Source organism: Microtus ochrogaster, linkage group LG4, assembly GCF_000317375.1.
Source record: "Microtus ochrogaster isolate Prairie Vole_2 linkage group LG4, MicOch1.0, whole genome shotgun sequence".
Classification (NCBI taxonomy): domain Eukaryota; kingdom Metazoa; phylum Chordata; class Mammalia; order Rodentia; family Cricetidae; genus Microtus; species Microtus ochrogaster.
Genome location: NC_022030.1, coordinates 48,933,179 through 48,950,039, shown reverse-complemented (window position 1 = coordinate 48,950,039; position 16,861 = coordinate 48,933,179). Strand labels below are relative to the sequence as shown.

Genomic DNA, 16,861 nt, shown 5'->3' with positions numbered 1-16,861 from the left:
CATTTGTCATGGGTAGAACAGTCAGTCAGGATATCTGTCATCAAAAGACTATGTCGCTGCACATTGTCAAGTGTTTTTCAACAACTCCAAAGGCAGAGGCTTCACTCTGTTGAAATAGGAGCAGTGGGGCTGCATCCCCGGCACCCGGCCGCCCACATGGCTAGCTCTAGCTTATGTCCCGAAATAACTACACGAAAACTGTATTCTTTTAAACACTGCTTGGCCCATTATATCTAGCCTTTTCTCGGCTAACTCTCGCACCTGGACTAGCCCATTTCTAATAATCTATGTAGCCCAAGAGCTGGTTTACCAGGAATGATCTTAACCTGCATCTGCCTGAAGCAAGCCGCCAGGTCAGACATGCTGAATCTTTCCTGGTAAGACCGGAGCTACACAGTTTATTAGAGATGGGTTGATCGGGATATCAGAATTAGCCAGTAAGGGCTAGAGCTAATGGGCCAAGCAGAATGGGCCAAGCAGTGTTTAAAAGAATACAGTTTATGTGTTGTTATTTCAGCGCATAAGTTAGCCAGGCAGCCGGGGTGCTGGGGACGCAGCCCCGCCGCTCCTATTACTACAAATGGATAGGAGTCCCTTAACAGTGAACACCTTGCTCCACTCTCAGCAGGTGTTCTAGGCAGCCTACCCCCAAGTTACTTACCAGAAGTAGCTTTCCAAAAAAAACCTTCCACACACCACCTTTCAGGAAACACCCTCTGGCTGTACATAACAAAACTAACCATGAAGGATAACGCTGTTTATTAAAAATATAATAGGAAGTCAGGGCATCGATGCAATTTTACATACACATTTGTAGTCTGAAGTTCCATTATTCCAGCAGTTCATATAAATGTTTCAGATCAAAAGAGAAAAAAAACACTTTACAGAGATGATCAGTTTCTTATCAGTTTGGTTGTGAGTCCGTTTCTAGTAAAAATAAAACTCCCTCTTCCATTATTGAAGAATGTCTCCTTGATACTGAACAAGTCTGTAAGCATTAAGGAATTTCTTCCTGCCATTAGTTGTTCATTTTAACTTCTCGGCATATGCCAATTTTCCGACGTGGTTAAGTGCTATGAGTTGCCCGCTATTACTGTTTGGGTAACTGGGACTTTCCAGTGACCTGTCACCAGGTTACTCCTTACTGTGGATACCAGCTACAGCAATGTCAATGCTGTATACCATTGACACCTATATACCACCATTTCTCAAAGAATCATACAGAGCACGACAGTTCAAGACAATATTCTCATTACAACAGGGAAAACAAAAATGGGTCAGAAAACCAAAGTGTGAAAGAAACAAATGGAGGCCATTTCTATTAATGGAACACCCAGAAGCCCTCAGGAACCTCTAGACATATTAATACACATTTCCTCCCAACCAGTCTTTAACGCTTGCTTCTTGGAATAATGGTGAACATCCTATTTCCTTAACTTGATACTTACTGTTAAGAAATGGAAAAAAAAAATCAAAACAAGGGAGAACACCAAAAATTCAATTTGCTGGTTATGGGCTAGGGAGATAGTTCAGTGGGTCGAGTGCTTGAGTCATAAGCATAAGGACCTAGTTTGGGTCACCAGCACCCACATTATAAAACAAAACAAAAAAACAAAAAAAAACCCCAAAACTCAGGCATGACTGCACAGTGCTGGGAGGAGTGAGGACAGGAGGATCCCTGCCAGGCAGGAAAGAGGGTGGGTACAACCGGCCTGTTAAAGGCAGAAGCTGGTATTCTGGACTTTGAACTTCAGCATAAGGTGCCTAAGTCACTCTCGAACAGTTATTGGCTGTACCCCTTCCTCATGAGGTGTGCCTAGCTTGACTACAGCCAGACTGAGCAGAATCCCTTACTGCTCTCCCAGTGTTGGTAGCTATAGGATATGCTTTTGTTGGGCTGGGCTACGGCACCTGCCACTTTGGCCTCTACCCAGTCTGCTCTTCTAGGACAAGAAAAAGGTTGTTAGCATCCTACCTGACAATGCACTTGGCTGTGTTTAAAGTATGCCAATGGTGCTTGCTGGTCCCTGAATCAAACCTTTAGCGATGACTGGAGCACAGCAAACCAAGGGCACATTTCCCTAGTGTGCAAAATTAAGGCCTCTGCTGAGAGTGCTTTAAAATGTAGTCTTCCTGACCTCAAATTAGCCACAGGTCCCAAGTACTGAACAGAGTAAATTGATGATCGAAAGCTTGTCAGTGACTTCCGGCTCTGAAATATTCCAGTCAGAACCATCATAAGCATTCAATTGATGCAAGATATCAACGAAGCCAAATCTGCCAGCACCACAGGTGTAAAATGCGAATACAGATTATTTTAATATGAAACATCACTGTTTTATACAGATGTCTACATTTTAACAGATCTTTAAAAAGTGAGGAACAAAATGCTATGTTCACACAAAAAACTTTGTGCTCAGTATGTAGAACACCAGAACTGGAGACAACAGGGCCCAGATCTTCTGGCCAACAGGGGAAGCTGCAGAACCCAACTCCCTTCCCCTCTCCAGGTAACACTGCTCATTTAGAAGTCTCTGTGAGCAGAGAAGCTTCTGGCCTCATTTCCTCCACACTGGGCGAACTGTCAAGAGATTTCTGTCAGCAGGGGATGTTTCCACATAAGGCAAGGTCAGTGTAGAATGACAGTCACCACAGCAGTAAACTAAGCCACTACCTTCCTTTGGGGCAACGGGATAAAGAAGAGGACTCTACATCAATACAGTCAGCACAATTAGTTTTTTCAAAGTTCAGTTTTTGAAAGAGAGAGAGAGAGAGAGAGAGAGAGAGAGAGAGAGAGAGAGAGAGAGAGATGGTGCATCTCATTTTGAAGGAGATGAAGGCAGAGTTCAAATTTATTAGTCTTCATTTGAGCCTTAGGAAGGAATGGATCAGCTCCCATTTTCTTTCCACATTTTGTGTTTAAGAAGCTGTAAACAGAGAACCACCACGGCTGGACTTGTGGCCACACAATGACTTACTCGCACTGTAACGTCACCCTAAGTGCTTATCTTAGACAGGTGGGCATGTATACAGCACAGAACTATAAACAAAAACAGTGAAGCAAACTTACTTTATTTTTAGGTAAAAACATTAACCTGATGGATTATTGCAGATCTGAGAAATGAGCACACAAATGGAGAGCATTGTTTACAGGTGCTTTGATCTGTGTGGAGACAAAGGCTGAACAGTTCGCCTGCAATTAACGCTGGGAGAAGACGAGAGGAAAATATAGACTGAGAACAGAAATTTAAAACAAGAGTAAGGGAAGGAAAAAAATCATCTAAAACTCCAACACGGAATGAAAAGTAATTCATTTAAAACTTTCTATCATTTTAAAATGGTCTGGCAATAAGATAAATGCTGGCCAGTCCAAGCTGTGGACCTTTAACCTACACAGAAAAATAAATGCACTTTCTTGCCTCCTTACCAGAGTGAAGGAAATATCATGTAAACAGACCCAGTGTCACTTGGCAAAAAGCCAGGAGGTGGTGTAACTATAACCTAAGCTATAAGAAAAGCCTGCCTCCTACCTAGCTAGTTACAAAGGCTGAATTATATTGAGAATATTATTTCAATTCAATGAATTTCAAATTGTATTTTAATCTGAAAGAGCTGAATATGACAAGGCCCAGGGCTAATGAAAATGTCTTAACTATTCATGTTGTATTATTTAAAAAAAGAAAAAAAGAAAATACAAATGTGTATGAACTGCAGAGGCAGCAATGAAGTAGGAAAAGAAAATTAGAGAGGTGGAAAGCACACAGAACCCATTTACTAAACTAGAGTTGTTAAATCCACAAGAGTTTAATGTCTGTACTTATGTACACAAGTTGTCTTTGGAAGAAACAAACTGCAAACTTAGCTAGATGGATACACACAGCCCAGAATTAAACTGCACAGCGACATTTTTATTGTTCCAGCCTGAAAAAACATCCCTTTGAAATTTCACACAGCAAAGCAAGTTAAAAACTTCACTCATCAAATAAATGATAATTTAAACAAGAACTTGCTAAAGAAACCTCATCACAACAACGTTTTAGGCCTGATCACTTTAAGTCCACGGGGCCATTATGAATTATAATCTGCAAGCCGTTTTCCTACAACAAGAAGGAGAAACATGTTTCCTTGACTCAGGTGACACATAGAAAAGAAATCATGATTTTTTTCTTTTGCTGTAACAGGCAGATACTGATTTCTTGTTGTGATCAGGAAAGATGGAACGACTGTTGGCCTTCTCTTGCTGCTATCAACAGTTTGTCACGCATTATCTCAATGCTCGAGTAGTCCGGCAACTTAAGATAGTTCACACAAGTCATTACAGAGGGTAAGAAGTCATCTGGGTTTTCTGTTGATTCAAATGTCTTCCGCACAATTGTCAGAGGTGGATTTAAACTCCGGAACCCTAGTTAAGAAGAAGAGTTCCAGAAATTTGGTTAATTTTATTAAAAAGTCACCACTATCACACAAGACATATCGCTGCTTTGTTCTAGTGTTAAACTCCCACACAAAGTACTCCTCTCTCCTGGCTAACGATGGCTCACTGACTAAGAGAATTGGCCACTCTTCCAGAAGAATCAGGCTCAATTGCCAACACATACAGGGTGGCTAACAGACATCTTTAACTTGAGTCCAAGGAGGATCCAACACCCTCTTCTGGTCTCAGAAATACTTGACAAGCAAAACACCCATACAGAAAAAAAAACCTGAAAAATCCAAACAAAGCAGACTCGTTCAATTTTTATTTCCAGAATGTATTCTTATCTGAATCAACAAAGAATTTAAAATCTGCAAACAGTCTAGAACTTCATCTAAGCAACATTCCTGTGTATTATTATTATTATTATTATTATTATTATTATTATTATTATTATTATTATTATTAAAGTAAGGCAGTCTCTGAATTTCCTTGCCAGTGTTTCTTCATACTCCTAAGCAGACAGGCTAGCAGCTTAGGAACATAATAGTATTGTAATAACTAGGAGATACTATACTCCAAGTAATGGACTAGCTCTAAAGACAAATGATGTTTTTTTTACTCACAGAATTAAGGCTAAGCACAGACACTACCCACCTCCAACTGGCAATCGTGGGCTACCAGTCACAAACTGGAGAAACAATCTCTGCTGTTCATTATCAAAACTACTGAGAATCTCAAACAAGAACTTCACAGCTCGACTAAAACAAAAAGTAGAACAGAATTATTTTGTGCTGAAACACTATGTCAATATACCAAGCCTTACTTATAATTATTGATTATATCTATTTTCAGATATAGTTACATATGAACTCTCATTATAACATACTTTAAAAGTTTATTTTGTCAACATAATTGAAATCCTAATGGAACAACTTGAGCAAAACTCAATTTTAGAAAAAAACTTCCCACAAATTGTGATTAGTTGATCCCTCTCCCTCTAAATCCCTAACTATTAACTGAACAGGCAGATCCCACACTTACCTGTCATGAGTATAGCCATGATCAGGCCTACAGCATTCCATCAATGTCTTTGCATCCCAGGTGTCTGCTTTACTGCCGCACAGGAGCTGATCCAGCTTTGAGACGAAATAAGGAGAAAGAATTAGTAAAGAAACAACTGCATGCTTGGGTGACAAGTAGCTAAGGACATGGCTTCCAGGGTGCTACTCTGTCAAGTCCCTTTCACACTGAGCAGCAGGGTGGCCTAGACTAGAATGCTGCTGCTGTACTTTACTTTCACACAAGGATCCTATCTCCCCACCCCCAGGCCTCTAGAACACCCTTATTTAACAAATTTCCTTAATCAGAAAATTTCCTTAGCCTTTCCCAAAACTCCAAGCCCTTACTCCAAAATGCTGTAGAATGGTAGGGTTTGAAGCAATAAGGTAAACTATTCTGCTACAATATCACAGGCAGAAATGAATGTCTTTTAGATGTGAGCTACTCACTTCTTCTGGGTAGAAGTACTGAAGATGACTGAGTGGGAAAACTGATTCAAATCCATCTCTGAATGAGTCAAATTGCCTAGAAACACCTTCATTTAGTGCCCAGAATATCACCAACTGCAAAAAGAAGACACTTTTAAAACTCCACAAAATCCAAATCAATATAGTATGTGATAAAATATAGTAAATAACCTTCTAGAATCACCTTAAAAACTAAAACTTAAAAGAAATAAACAAAAATAAACTCAGGTGGTGGCGGCAGTGCATGCCTTTAATCCCAAGCTCTCCTTCCAGAAGAGAATCATGTTGTCTTACCAGAAGCCAAAGACAATGTTCCAAGAGGTTAAAATGTTACTTAAATTAAAGATTAACATTTCAAAATTCTTAATTAGCAACCAGCCACACTTTTAATGTGGAGTGTTGACTTTTAAATTGTCAAGTCCTGAGAACCATCCTCTGCAGTATGTGACTCTTCTTAGAAACAGATACAGCTTGGATATTCAGGAGAACAAAATTGAGATTAAGAAAAAGCAACCCTAAATTTACTCAGCTCCCAGTGGCCCTGATTAATTTATTGGTACACAGAACATTCAACTAACAGTTACAAAGTATTTTTAGAAAAGCAAGGATATAGAAGTTTGTACATTATTTGTTAGTAAGCTGGAAACACAGCTTCCCCATAGATGGAAGAAACAGGTAATACAAGAAGATACCTGATTAGTTATTTTAAAAAATTACTTGAGTCACAGGGCTGTTGGGAAGTCAAGAATCTTGGATATTATCCTCTTTTTAAAGAAAATAAAGAAACTAGAGTGAGAGTTTTTCGGAGACTCTACAGTCCCACACAAGATTTTAAGTAAGGTCAAGGTTTCAAAATGAGTGCTCTAGCTTGAATCCAATGTTCTTTATAGCCCGTGTCAGGTATAAACCCAAGTAAACTTTTAAACGCCGCTAAATGGAAAGATACAGCCTGCAATTTTTGCATGCAACAGGAAATAGTTTCTCCTACATTTAGCAACCTTAAGTCTACAGTTGTAAATACCTTTGGGGTGAGCCCAACAAAGACATTAAGTGTGGTATGTGTACCTATATCAGTATTTTAAAAGCAATTCTGCCAAGGCTTAAAACAGGACAGAAATGTAGCTCAAACAAGTGATAACATCTTTTTGCTGATATCTTCTCTTACAAGAGAAAAATGCAGTGTAATGCACAGTATTCAAAATCAGGCTTAAAGACAGGCCAAGGTAAGGTGCATGAGGCACCAAGAAAAAACTGGTAAGCTTTTTACAGACATGTTTTCTGCAGAGTAAAGGGATACGAAATACAACCTTTCAGCTCTAGAGCTTCTTCCCAGGTTGAGAGAAGATAAGTGGCATCTATCTATACAATGCTGCTCCATCATTATGGAGCCTTTGATGGGTGAATAACAGCTAAGGAAATCCACTGTGTCCTTTGAGGTAACACAGGATAAAATTTAAGGTCACTTTTCTCTAAGTCACCATTGGGGTAAGCAGCAGACAGAGTTCACAATGTTGAGGGTCATCATAAAAGTGGACTATGCTGGACCTACTCAATATGCAGTTTTTGGTAGCAGATTAGGAGACTGTGTTTCAATGATCCACAAAGTCCATCTATCTATCCACAGGTCTCACCTTCTATGTTTAGACTTTTGTGTCTATTTTCAAAGTGTGGAGGAAGCTAACTTCTTATGGTTTCTTTGTTGTTGTTTTAGCATAAAACATTTGTGTGTTCTCTACAAAGTAAACAGAAGCTTACAAAGGCTAAAAATAAAAGGGCCTCCAAGAATGGTCCCAGTGGTGTACAAGGTCTTTAGCAAAGGTCCACACAGGCAGAAGCTAAGAGATCAAGTTCCACCAACCCTAACACACCTCTTCATAGAAACACAGCAGACAAAACTCCTATGGCCCATGACCCACAGAAAAAAGACAATACATACTCTTAGGTAGTCCTCTAAATTGTGGATAGTGACTGGTATATCCTTTCCTCCTTTCTTCAGTTCAATGTTGGGAAATCCCGGCAGTGTAAAGTCCAGTCCCAGATCTTCCACTGAGCAGCCATTCATTGTGAGAGTTTCCAAAGCATACTGTAGACTCTCTTTAGTCTTTCAATGCAGAGAGGAAGAGCACAAAAATTCATGCAAAATTATATTGTATTCACAAAAATAAGACGTAACACTGTAATAATTGATGGTTCCTTTACTTCCTGATTAAATTTTTGGTCATATACTACTTATTAAACAAGCTGCTGGGATCACAAAGGAAATCATTTTAAACACCTCAGTATCAATACAATTATTTTTGTGGAGAGAAACGAGATTGCTGGGGTTATTTTCCATACTGAGAAGTAATTTCTCCCTGGAAGCACATTCAAATCACATATTAGAGAAAGTCTTTACACATTTTTGTTAAATGTTAAACAAAAAGAAAAAAAACCTTTTCTTTATTCTAGGCCATTATTTATAAGCCTAACTATATACCCATGAATATATAAAATTTGTAAAATTACTGACAGTGTAATAAACTTTTCCCCTACAAGGCTCAAGTGTAAAGCACACCCTGGAGATGTTCACTTCTTGTCCCCAAAGCACAACACAGCTTTGTATAGTTGGGGTGGGTGGCTTCCAAGAAAGCTGAGCCACATCACATCAAACTCAGAGGATTTTTAAAAATGCTTACAACTTGAAAGGGCTACATAAAATGCTTTTTTTTTTTACAGCATTAAGGTTCAATGACAAACACAAACATTTAAGTACTAAAAATAAAGACATTTAATTAATGCTGATTCATTAGGAAGTTCTCGAACTACCCTTCATTAAAGCAGACGGGATTATGGGAAACAAGTGAGGAGGAAATGGAAGAAAAGTCAAGAGAGAGGACCACAAGAAATACTGGAGTTTGCTCTCAGGAGAAATCTAGATAGAACATTTGCAGGCCTACCCATGCAGATACACACAATACAACAACAGAAAGGATACTACCTTGGGGGAAGAAAGTTAATGGAGTCGGGGAAAGGTAAAAATGTGTAAAGTACAATAATGCATTTGAAAAAATTCTTAAGAAACCTATGACTTTGTACTTTAAAAAATAAGCCTGTCTCTAAACAACCTGTCACAGATCAAAGCGATCCCAACTGTCTACCCCAATTACGTAGTCATGTATTAACATTCAGAACATGTTTAAAGAGAATAGACTGACTGTTAGTTTCTCTGGCTTATATACTAGATTAGACTTAACATATTCCCAATTATCTTGTGAGAATTTAACCTACCAAGTCAAGGGTCTAAAGGTCTAGCTCAGTAGTAGAGTGCTCGCCTTGCAGACTTTAAGTGGCAGGTGTGGTCCCTAGCACTGTAAACAAACAGGTCAAATCTGAGCCAGAAAAATGTGCCCCATTTGTATGTTTTATAAGACAAGGGGACAGTGGGCCAGGGATGTACCTCAGCTGTTTATGGCTTACCTGTCAGTACTACATAACCTGACATTGTGACAAACACCTTTAATTCCAGCATTTGGGATTCAGAGACAGGAGGATCAGAAACTCAAAGTAATCCTTGGCTACATAGTACATTTTACATAAAGTTAGGACACCAACTGTACATACATCTTACAAGATTGTGTATATGTGAGGTAATCAAAACATGCTACAACTTTTATCTCCTTTCCTTTTTTCCCATTTTGTATGTAATACATGCTAAATAATGTGACAGAAGTTTAAAGTACTAGTGTCTGCAAACCTTTGGATAAGAATAAGGAATCATCCCTGAAGTATCCAAGGTATGTATGTATGTGTTTGTGTGTGTGTGTGTGTGTGTGTATCTGGACTAAGTAAACACAACAAAAATCTTGTAGTTATTCAGTACAAACCTATGCAATCCTAAGCAACTTCTTAAAATATCATTTAACCATTTATTTTTGTGTCTGAATGTGTCTCTTTGTCAGAATATGCACCCACATGTGCATTGTGTGTCCAGTTAGGAAAACTGTCAGATCCCTGGAATTAGAGTTACAGATGACTGTGACCCACACCAAGTAGGTATGAGAATCGAACCTAGATACCCTTGAGAAGAGAAGTAACTGCTGAGCCGTCACTTCAGACCAAATTCTAAACATAAGATTAGTTCTTATAGAGAAATAATTAAAAAAAAAAAGACCTAAATTGTGTCTTAGTTTCTTTTCTGTTGCTGTGATAAATGATTGAGAAATTCAACTTAAATGAGACAGGGTTTATAGCAAGTTACAGCCTGTGCCAGGACAGTCACAGTGGTAAGAGCTTGAGAGAACTGTTCATATCACAGCCACAGTCACAAGCAGAGCTCAACAGATTAACATAGATGCTCAGCTCACTTTCCCTACTCTTACACAACCTCTGCTTATAGAATAGAGCTATCCACTGCAAGCTAATCTTTCTATATCAATTAATATAATAAAAAAACTCAATGCAGATACACCACCAGAGGCTAGACTCAATCTAAATAATTCCACATGGGTATGCCCAGAGGCTTGTCTCCTAGGTGCTGACAATTAATACTAATAACTGTTACAGCATCTTTAAACACTGTCTCCTCATAAACATAACTGGGAGATAAAATGAATACCCTTCCAAATTATCTTCCAGTCTCTACTGTATGTACCCCACCAAGGTGCAACACTGTCTTTTATTAGCTTGCTAGTCTTACCTTAAATAATCTTAAAGTGCTAGAAAGATAGCTGTTAACTGTACTGGTGCTGATCTTATAGGGGACCTAGAATCCATATGATGGCTCATAGACCTGATGCCCTCTTCTGATCTCTTTAGGAACCAGGCACTCATGCAGTATATAAACTTACATACAGGCAGTCATACATACACATTAATACAAATAAATAAGCTATGAAATGACAGTTGGTTAAACCTACACAAATAGAAGCTACTGCACCATGTTATGTTTTAGGAAATACAACCTGTTTTCTTCTGATATTCAATACGCATACATATAATCACAGATTAGCCTAAATGAGCTGATAATATATACATTTAAAAACACAATAATGATAGAGGATCAAGATTATAAGACGAAACAGAAATCTTAGACATCTATGAATCTTTTCTTTATTAATAATACTGGATAGTGAGCCTAGCACCTCACACATGCTATTTTAAGTGCTTTACTATTGAGCTGTATAGTCCTAGCCTGTCAATAACCACTAAAAACTATTTCCAAGCTAGGCGTATTGGTATAAACTCGCAATGCAAGCACAACCTGTGGTGAAGAGGAGAAAGCAAACAAAAATAGAAATACTTTTCTGAAGAATTAATGAGAAGGCATCTCATTATCTAAAATTTAAGACAAGTGATCTTTGAACTTTCATTAGAAGTGTGTTTTATTTAGAAGTCAAGACATCCACTTGCTGTTATTAGAGATCACCGTGGGTACATTGTGAAGTCATACTTCTGTTAGTTTAAAGGACACATTAAACATCTCCAATAAAATAAAATATTGCTGGGAAAGACAGATGGCTCAGTGCTTAAGACTTCAGGGCAATTGCTGCTCTTTCAGTTTCTAGCTCCAATGTGACAGCATCTGATGTGCTCTTCTGGCTTCCAAAGGCATTGCATGCAATTAATATACAAACACACATGCAGGCAAACACCCATAAAGATAAATACATGTTTTTAAATTAAAAAGCAAAGTAAATACTATCATCAAATTAACTAGGTCAAATACAAACCAGTGAAGAAGTCTCATAATTCTGACACAAAGAACTGATCTGACCCTCTGGCCATCTCCTCTAGACCTACCTGGGATTTATCCTGCTCCAGTCTTTTCTTCTGTCTGACAATGTCTTCTAGGTGATATACTGATCTGGCAACAACAGGATCAATGTCAAATAAATCATGAGATGTCAGTGAAGTTTCCTGCCGCAGCATCCATTTATAAAAGGGCAGGCCAAGCGGAAGGTCCACCTGAAAGGGAACAGGCAACATACTATGTCACAACTAGTTTGTAAGAGGTCATTTGAAAAGGTCAAATACTCTCCAAGAAAAAAAAGCAATTTAGGAACTGTTTCTCTTTACATGAAACCAAGAGCCACAAATTGGGGCCCAAATCTCTGTCAACATTTTAGAAGGTTAAAGAACCTATAAACAGGTTTTTTAAATAGAAAGATGGCTCAGAGGTTAAGAACATTGCCTGCTATTCCAGAGAATCCAGGTTCAATTCCCAGCACCCACATGGCAGTTCACAACTGTCTGTAACTCTAGCAACAGGAGATCCGACATCCTTACACAGGCAAACATGCAGGCAAAACACCAATCAATGCTCATAAAAATAAGCTATTTTAAAAAAAACCCTATTTAAGCATAACACAAAAAGAGAAATGAACATACAATATCCATTAAAGTTTTTACCTGAGTACCTCTGAAACACTATGAAGTATTTTGAATTTATTTTGAACCAAGTAAACTCAATAAAATTCTACTTATGCATTTAATATTTTGAAATCAGAGAAGGTAAAAAGAACTTACTTAAAACAAAAAATTAAAATGATAGAACTTCTAAAATAACTGAGCTGTATACACCTCTTTGCAGAGAATGTAGACTTGTGGGATATCAAATGAAAATGTCTCACTCATATTGATAAAGTAAGAAAATGTGAGAATAGGGAATGAAGAAAAGTCCAGAAATATTCAAACCTTAATGAATACTGATCACTTGGTTTATTTTCGCAAGAACATATAACAGAAATTCAATGAGTTTACCTACAATGCTCATGGCTTTCTTGCTGAATTAAAATCTAATTGAATCCTGAAAAAATTTCAATTAATGCCATCTTTACGTTGCCTGACTCTGAACCCTGGCTACTAAAGGAATGGGTTGGGTGCTGTTACCTCAGACACAGGACAGTCTTATATGTGTGCTATAGAAGCAGAACTGGCATTTTAAACAAAACTCTCAAGCAGCTGGTAACACACATTCGAAATAGAGCAGCAGTGCTCTAACACACAGCATTGAGTGCAGGGAACTGAAGTACTTTCACAGAACATTGTACAAAATTACAGATAAGCAAACAATCCTAAACTTACCAATCTGAAATCCATGATAGCCTTAGCCATTAATTTTCCTAAGAAGCGAAATTTCATCTTAACCTTTGCGATATGAGCTGGCTTAGCTGTCCTACCAAAGGGAAGCGCAAACAGGCCCTGGAGGTTTTGAATATACTTGGTCCCTTCTTGGCTTCCTGTAAAACGAACAAGTCACCAAATTTCAGATGAGATTTTCCAAAACAAAACAAAACCTAGTAACAAAGAACATTAAGAAATTCAGTATTCACAAAATTGGAGCAATGACCTCTAAGCTGGAAAGCCTTCCCACTGGATCAGTGAGAAAATAGGGGCAAAAAGAAATCAAAGACCAAGAACACAGCCCCAGCAGAGACTAAGATGGAGGCCCCTTACCTGATCTGAGTCATACAAACTGAACGGCTCACAACTGCACATTACCTTTTGGATTGCTAAGAGTTACTTCTTCACCTCTCCAGAGACCCAAATCAGCCCTCTGTAGTTCCTGAGAAACAAGTGCATAAAACTCCAGTGTTGGCCCAAGACCTGTACCAACCTAGAAAAAAAAAATCATTTTAGAAACTGTGGTGCCTTTTATGCCTGGCAACCTCTTGGTAACATGGACAATCATACAAGGTGTTTGCCAGGAAGCATAAGAGATAGTTTTGCAAGATGTCCTAAATAGACATTCTCTGAGTCTTGGGCACTAGAAACCCTTTATCATTCCCCCAACCCCAACGTTCCAATTGTATGGTTCAAAACTCTTGCTGCAGTTATGAATTTTTCCTTTAGAGAACAACAATGTACTATTTATACATGCTTATTTTTCTCTTTAAGGGAATTATGAACCTCAAACAACTCAAGAGCCATCTTCTCAGGAGAAGCCTCCCAATTTCCCCAATTAGTTTGGCTGTTTCCTATGACATTCTAGGGTTTTACCTCTATTCCATTACATACTTGCAAGTTTTAAATGAAGAGAATTATTTTGACTGCCTTGAATCCCCAGAATCTAACAAACATTTAATAAGAATCTAAGAGTTAAAATTCAAGGCCCAAATTCCTGTCAGGAAACAGAAGCTTAGATCAGTGGCCCCTACAAGTCCAAGGGTACACTGGAAGCCCAAGACAATTATCAGTGTTACCACACATGCACCCATGTGTGAGAACACAGCATTTCAGCGGTAGGAGTCAGGGTGGGGATCTGGAGCTATTTTTATTTAAAAATGAAAATTCAAAGGTTCAGCTTCCAAAGTTTCTACATGACAGGCACCATCATCGATATGCTTGGAACAATGTTCACGGACTCAGCATTCCTCCATGTTCTAGCAAGATCCCACCACTTTAGCACATAATAAACAAAAGCAAGAAACAATAATAAACTTATGTCACAGTTCAAGATTATAACGTAACAACAATTGTTCAAGTGGCCACTCGCTTACAAACCATGTGTAAATAAGAGATATTTTATTATTACACATACTTTTAAAATGGTGCATACTATCGATCCTAAAAGTTGATAAAGTCTACCATATTAATTTCAATTTTCAAAGCATGCCTGTTTGCGCGCAGAAAGTCATTCTGATTATATTCCACCCTTTCCACTGAAGTCTGCATGAGTACCACCACGTAACCATGAGAGAGGGCTCCAACGGAAATCTGGTAGTTCACCTTTGGCTTCTTATTCCCCACAATCTAAACCAATATGTTGTGTGATGTTTTACTCTTTATTGTTTTTGAGGAGCCTACCACCCAGGTCCCAAATGAATCACACATGGAGGCTTATTCTGAGTTATGAATGTCCAGCCTTAGTTTGACTTCTTGCCAGCTTTTCTTAAATTATCCTACTTTTTAGCCACTGGGCTTGTTTCTTTTTCTTACTTCAGGCCTCACTTTCACTCTTACTCCTAGCTTTGGCTGGCCCTAGTGTCCTCCTCCCCTCCTCTCCTTTCCCTCAGTTCTCCCTGTTCACACTCTCTGCCTGCCAGCCCCAGCCATCCTTGCTCCTGTCCTGCTATTCTTTATCAGGACCATCAGGTATTTTATATAGGCAAAGAATCACATCTTCACAGAGATAAACAAAAGTCACATACCTTTATATTACCCAACACCAGTCACTACACAATATAAGCTGTTATCCCTTAAAAGCACATTGTAAACTAATGATTCTCTACCACCCTCTTTTATCTGATCTGCCTGAGGTTGCTGAATGACCACATACACCAGTGTTCCTAACATCTTAAATAGCACATTAACAGTGAGTGATATTTCCTAAGAAAAGCTTTCTTGTTCAAAGGACAGCACATATATTTTTAACCACAATCTAATAGCTTACATAGACTATTCTAGTATCTCTACTTCTAGCATCATTGACCTGGACTCCTACTGCTACATCCTAATTACTATTACCTCTAGCCACCTTGATCCCATGAATAGCTGGAACACACTGCCTCAGTTATTCTGTTAGAACCATTGTCCCAACAGCAGGGACTTGCTGACAACTCAAATGTCACCTTAGAACCATATTACCTACCATCTTTCCCAATGTGTTCCATCTTCTTTAACCTTTCTAGATCACATAGTCTAACGTGGTGGTGCGGTGTGTGTGTGTGTGTGTGTGTGTGTGTGTGTGTGTGTGTGTGTGTGAGAGAGAGAGAGAGAGAGAGAGAGAGAGAGAGAGAGAGTCTTTCAAACTAAAGAAAACCTCCACAATATTTTGCTCTCCAATTTCCAGCCACTGAAAAAAAAAGATTAGACATGCAGTAACACATGTTGTCCACAAGATGGCCCTCCAATGCCATTTAATTCCCTATTCACAAAATTATCCCCAAATGATCATAAGTCTATTACTTTCTCTTAAATGGTTATTTTTAAAAGTAAAAATGGATTTAAATTAAAGCATTAAATTCTACAGGTGCTACTGAACCTACTAAAGGAATACAACTCCCTCCTAAGGCTGGTCAGGAGTATTCTCCCCCAACATTCTACTGATGTAGAGTTACTTAGTTGGTCTGTCTTATTTCCATTTTTAAAGAGAGGAAAATATGACATAGTCCAGGAATAAATTTACAGAATAAAAGACTGTCTCAATGAAACAAATATAAAATCCAAAACAATAAAACAACAACAACTTGGCTTAAAATAGTCTTTTTATCTCAAAGTTAACACAAACCAGCATATTTATATGGCAGGCAATAAGTGCTATACATATTTTAATTTGCTAACCATTCTAGCAACATGATGTGATGAATATATTTTTTCCCATGAAGTTGGATTCCGTAACTTTTTCAGAACAGGGAAGACCTACTAAACACCATAAACTGCTGGGTTTTGCACTAGCAGTTCAAACCTTAACCCTAAGCAGAGTCAGCGAAAACAGAAAAGCTGTTCTGAACTCATATTAGGTCTCATTTAATTTAACAGTTTATGTATAGGTCATGCCTATTGTGTGCGTATCAGCGAATGCACATGTTTCTGCAATCCAAGTGTTCAGGTTTCAACGGACAATTTATGTTAGACATTTCTCTTTCCATCATGTGAGTTCCAAGGATCAAACTCACGTAGGCTTGGTGGCAAATGCCAGTCTTAGGTTTACCCCAGCTACAATTTGAAGATGAGAGTTAAAAAAAAAAGGGGGGGGGGGCATCATTTAGAAAAGAAAAACACTGGAGGAAAAAAAAAATAGAAAGCATGTTTAAACACACCTGGTGGTTCACAGCAAAGATTTTACAGTCTTACAAATAAAAAATTTAAGTACCACATCCTGTGAGCAAAATCTTTTGAGGAAAGATTAAAAAAAAATCCAAGCCAGGCCGGGCGGTGGTGGCGCATGCCTGTAAACCCAGCACTTGGGAGGCAGAGGCAGGCAGATCTCTGTGAGTTC

General features: G+C 38.5%; 1 protein-coding gene across 12 annotated transcripts in view; it reads right to left on the bottom strand.

Annotated features, from left to right (window-relative positions):
* Nucleotides 1–742: 742 nt before the first annotated feature.
* Nucleotides 743–16,861, bottom strand: part of Trip12 (thyroid hormone receptor interactor 12) — a 125,186-nt gene continuing 109,067 nt past the window's right edge. For all 12 annotated transcript variants that reach the window (XM_013351653.2, XM_026786084.1, XM_013351650.2 and 9 more), the window contains 8 exons: nt 13,423–13,537; nt 13,006–13,160; nt 11,722–11,886; nt 7,880–8,044; nt 5,926–6,039; nt 5,459–5,553; nt 5,072–5,175; nt 743–4,402 (listed from right to left, as the gene is read on the bottom strand). In XM_013351653.2, the coding sequence (XP_013207107.1) occupies nt 4,206–4,402; nt 5,072–5,175; nt 5,459–5,553; nt 5,926–6,039; nt 7,880–8,044; nt 11,722–11,886; nt 13,006–13,160; nt 13,423–13,537 (1,110 nt within the window). In that variant the 3' untranslated portion in view covers nt 743–4,205. The remainder of the gene's footprint in view (nt 4,403–5,071; nt 5,176–5,458; nt 5,554–5,925; nt 6,040–7,879; nt 8,045–11,721; nt 11,887–13,005; nt 13,161–13,422; nt 13,538–16,861) is intronic.